The sequence below is a fragment of the Eimeria tenella genome, genomic scaffold, assembly GCF_000499545.2.
Source record: "Eimeria tenella Houghton genomic scaffold, Eth_scaff722, whole genome shotgun sequence".
In the NCBI taxonomy this organism is placed as follows: domain Eukaryota; phylum Apicomplexa; class Conoidasida; order Eucoccidiorida; family Eimeriidae; genus Eimeria; species Eimeria tenella.
The window spans coordinates 1-5,097 of NW_013545842.1; the positions used below are offsets into that span (position 1 = coordinate 1).

At 36.1% G+C, this 5,097-nt stretch overlaps 1 protein-coding gene across 1 annotated transcript; it reads right to left on the reverse strand.

Moving 5' to 3' along the window:
- Positions 1–181: 181 nt before the first annotated feature.
- On the reverse strand, positions 182–3,913 carry ETH_00028015 (uncharacterized protein; the record flags this gene model as incomplete). Its single annotated transcript, XM_013380573.1, has 6 exons — positions 182–244; positions 744–863; positions 1,376–1,452; positions 2,188–2,334; positions 2,600–2,732; positions 3,743–3,913. Coding segments are annotated over 6 exons (711 nt in total), but the record flags the coding sequence as incomplete, so codon positions are not given.
- Positions 3,914–5,097: the final 1,184 nt, after the last annotated feature.

Consider the following 5,097-nt stretch of genomic DNA (forward strand, 5'->3'; position numbering starts at 1 on the left):
TTGTCAATGTGAGTTATTAAACCACTGCGTCTACAACTCTCCCCAACTCTCCCCAAACCCCCACCCCCAAACCCTAAACCCTAAACTCTAAACCCTAAACCCTAAACCTTAAACCCTACTTCGGAGTAAGTTGAAGGCGAGAAGATGGTGGCCACGAGGGTTTGTTTGTCAATGTGAGTTATTAAACCACTTCTTCCCGCATTAACTCCGTGAAGGGCTTTAACACTTTCGCCTTCTCGAAAGTCTTTGCGGATTTCGGACACCTGCTCGCAAAACCCTAAACCCTAAACCCTAAACCCTAAATCGTAAACCCTAAACCCTGGAAAGGGGTTTCAGAAACCCTCCCTGCAGCAAACCCTGGCTTTAGACATTGTGAAGTCAGGTAAAAACTTCCAGTTGTCGTCTGAAAAACCCGGAATTAGGGTTTAGGGTTTGGGGTTTGTACTCGAACTTGAAGTGCCACCTGAAATTAGTGTTTAGGGTTCAGGGTTTTTACGTGGAGTCTGAAGTTCCCGAAAACGCCATTGACGACAGGCTTAAGGGTTTTGGACGCAACGAGGGTTTAGGGTTTAGGGTTTGTGCTTTGAGTCTGACATCTCTGAAAATTCCTTCATCGAGGTTTACTTGAAATTAGGGTTTAGGGTTTGTATGTTGAGTTTGGGGTCCCAGAAAACGCCATCAAAAACAGAATTGAGGGTTTAATACGAAGCAGGGGTTTAGGGTTTAGGGTTTAGGGTTTGTACTTTGAGTTTGACATCTCCAAAACCTCCTTCATCGAGGGTCACTTGAATCTGAGTGTCTCTTTCTTCTTCTTGGCTCTGCGGCAGGCGGCTGACTTTCCCCCTCAGGCCCTGCAGCTCTCCCTAAAAAAGAAAAATAAATGAAACAAAATCAAATTAAATTAAATCAAATTAAATTAAGTTAAATTATATCGAAGATAAATAACAATAAAATAAGAATAAGAATAAAATAAAATGAAAAAGAAGAACAGAAAGGAGGTAAGAAGGAATAGAAAATGAAAAAGGAGAAAAAAGGGGAAAAAAGGAACAATAAATGAATAGTTTGAAAGTAAATGGGAAATGGAGAGAAATTGAAAAGAGAAAAAAGAAATAAAAAATAAATTAAAGGAGAAAAGAAGAAATAAAGAAAAAAATGAAAATTGATGAAATGGTGAAGTTAAAAGAAGACAGTAAAAGAGGGCAACACTTGAAGAACAATAAATAAAAATAAAATAAATAACCAAAATAAATAAAATAATAAAACAATAAAACAATTAAAATAAATGAAATAATAAACTAAGTAAACTAAACAAAACAAATAAAATTGAAAAGAAAACCGAATTTAAATTTCGCTGCAACTTCAGGTGTACAGACACCTGAATAACCAACACCCTGTCGCCCAGCCTGAAGGCGCTGCGTTGCTGCTTCAGCATTTGGAGTAAAGGTTTTTGCGCTGAAAAAAACAAAAAAAGAACAAAAAAGATAAAAAAGAATTTAAAATGAATTTAAAATTAATTAAAAGGACATTTAATGCATTTAAATAATTAAAGAGGGCTAAAAAGCAGAAAAAATGGTCCATAAAAAGCAAAAAAAGATTTAAAATGATTTTAAAAAGATACAAGGATCTATGTAGATAAAATGGATATTAAAAAGATAAATTAACAGATAATTATATATTCATATATATGTAATGAATTAATTAATTCGATTGAAAAAGGAAATTGAAAAAAAATCAAAATAGATAAAATGGATGATAAAAGGAAGGTTTCAAGGACTAAAACGAACGGAAAAGAATTTAAAAAAAACAAAAAAGGAAAAAGGAGACAAAAAGAGGACCTAAAGGCAGCCAGAGAAGAGCAGAAAGTCTTCAAAAAGTCTTTAAAATGTCTCTTAGAATTTCTCAAAAACTCTTCAAAAGGCCTTCACAAGAAGTTCAAAAACACTTCAAAAGCTCTTTCAAAACTCTCCAAAATCTCTTCAAAATGCATTTCGAAGCTCTCCAAAAACTCTTCAAAAACTCCTCAAAAAGCTTTAAAAAAACCGCGAAAAAAGACCCACAAAAGCAGCAAAAAAACGAACAAACGCGAATGAAAAGGAACCCCTTGGGGCCCCTTGGGGGCCCCCTTGGGGCCCCTTGGGGGTCCCTTGGGGGCCCCCTGGAGGCCCCAAAAGGGCCCCAAATGCTGACCTGCAAGAGTCTCTTCTCTGTCGGTTTCGGACATTTTTTGGCAGAAGTCTCGGAGTTCAGAAAGAGTGGGAGAGACCGCAGGGCCCAGGAGCAAGTGGCGGAGCGCCACACGGCGAATGATGTATCCTGCCTCTTCAAAAGTCAATCCTGGAAGCAAAAAAGGGGGATTTGGAAAAGAAATAAACTTCGGAGGAGTGGGAGTTGCAAAAGCCAGGAAAGGCAAAAGAAACAGAAAAAAAGAGACAAAAAAACGCAAAAAGGGACAAAAAAGACCCGAAAACCGCGAAAAACGGCGGGAGAAAACCCCAAAAAAGGGTTTCGAGGGCGGCGTGGGGAGGCGTTTGTGTGGAGAGGGTTTGGCGAGGGTTTAGCGAGGGTTTAGCGAGGGTTTGGGAGGGTTTAGAGGGCCCACCCGCGAACTTTACTGTCCCCGGAATCAAACCCTGCTCCACCTGACCCCCACTCGCGTCCACTCGGTCTCTGTCGAAAAACCGCTTTTCGGGTTTTCCCGCTTTTGCGCGGCGAGACCCCAACGCCTCTGTGCTCTTTGCGAAAAAAGAAAACAAAATGGAATTTAAAACAATAAAACGGTGGAATTTGAAACAAATAAATGGAATTTAAATGAAAGCGAAGAAAACGCAGTGGAAAGGAAGAAAATCGAGGAAAATCGAATTCGAATGGAGGAAAAAGCGGAAAAAACGAACTGAAATGAAGAAAATTGAAAAAATGGAATTAAAATTGAGAAAATTGAAAAGGAAAAGAAACAGAATTAAATTAATTTAACAAACGAAATCGAAAGAAATAGAATTTAAATGAAGATGGTAAACGAAAATAGTTAAAATGGAGATAATTGAATTAAAACGAAGAAAAAAGGAAGAAATGGAAATGAAAAAGAATAAAGAAGAGCAGAAAGAACAAAAAGAATAAAAGAATGAAACGAATAAAGGAACAAAAGAACAAAAAGAATAAAAAAGAAGAAACTAAAAAAAGAAAGAGATATTAAAATGGAATAAAAAGAATTAGAATAAAAAGTCAAGAAGGACTGAAAAAGATTCGAAGGAATTAAAAGGAATTAAAAAAGGAATTTGAAAGAATTAAAGGAAATTAAAAAGATTAAAAGGACTAAAAGGAATTAAAAACAACTACAAAGTTCAGAGAGATTAAAATAGATTAAAAGAGATTAGAAAAAATTAAAATTAAGGGCTGGAAAGGGTTTATTTAGGGTTTAGAAGGAGCTATGAAACCCTAAAAGAGCGTGTTTAGGGTTTAGGAGTCAGAAAACCCTAGAAGAGTGTTCCTAGGGTTTAGAAAGAGCCGCGAAACCCGAAAAAAGTGTTGTTAGGGTTTGGAAGTGGGGCAAACCCTAAAAGGGTGTTTTTAGGGTTTGGAAAGAGGTGTAAACCCCGGAAAAGTGTCATTAGGGTTTGGAAGTGGGGCAAACCCTAAAAAAGTGCCTTTAGGGTTTAGAAAGAACTAGAAAGAGCCAGAGGGATCTATTTGTAGGGTTTGAAAGCGGGAAGAAGAGGAAAAGGTCCTTTTGAATTTGGAAACTCACTGAAGACTTGTTGAGAAGAAGTTGCAAATCAATTCTGGGAATTAAACGAACAGAAGCAAAAAGACCCTGAGGGTCTGCAGAAAGAACTTGGGCCAAGTCGCCCCCGTACAGGCCCCGCTTCACCCGCGCAAAGTCCCCTCTTTGCGGCACAATGGCGCTTTTTGAGGCCCTCTAAAAACGGAAAAACGCAAAAGGACAATTAAATTTAAAAAATGATAATTGGAAACAAACAGGAGACAAAAAAGCAACAAAAAAGACACAGAAAAGGCGAAAAAATGTTTAAAAAAATGTCAAAAAATGAGGCAAAGTGGTGGGGAAAAGTTGTAAACGGGTCCCTTTCCATCAAATGTCCCCTTTTTGAAGCACAATGGCGGTTTTTCAGGCTTTCTAAAAGGGAAAAAAAGACAAAAAGACAAGTGGATTTAAAAGGAGACAATTGGGGACAAAACGAGGAGAAAAAAGAAACAAAAAAGAGCCAGAAAGGACACAAAAAGGCGCAAAAAAGGGAAAAATGGACAAAAATTGGCCAAAAAAAGCCACAAAACGACCCCCCTTCACAAGGGCCAAGTCCCCGCTGTGGGCTATAATGGCGTTTTTGAGAATTTCAAAAAAAAATAAAAATAAAAATAAATTAAATTTAAATTAAATTAAAATTAAAATTAATCAAATTCAATTCAATTAAATTTAAATTAAACTAAACTAAATTTAGACTGAATTTTATTAAATTCAATTAAATTTAATTAAAAAGGAGACAGCTGAGGAATAAAAGGAGAAAAAGAACCAAAAGGTAAATTAGAATTAAAATCAAAATTAAAATAAAACAAACAAATATTAAAAAGAATTAAAGTAAGTGCAAATTAAAACCAAATAGACAAACGGACAAAATAAATAAAACAAATAAAATAATTGAAATACAAGAAATGAAATGAATTGAATAAACAAAATGATAAAGACACCCAAATTAAATAAAATTAAACAAATAAAACACTAAACAAACAAATAAAAAACGAACAAAAAAACAAAGAAATAAACAGATAATAAAACAAATAAAATAATCAAACAATTAAATTAAATAAATAAATAAATAAATACACGAACTTGTCTGAAGACTGCAGGCATTTCCTTCAAAGGCACCATTTTTATTTCGCCGCCCAATCGCAAATTCCTAAACCCTCGAAGAGCTTCTTTGACTGCGAACTGGCTCTCCGCCTCCACGTAGAGGTAGTCTGTTCAAACCCTAAACCCTAAACCCTAAACCCTAAGCCCTAAACCCCAAACCGTTAACTCTAAAGCCCGAAGAAGTAAACTCTGAAGCTTATCACATAGGTGTAGGCATTTGCTCTAAGTTGTAAACC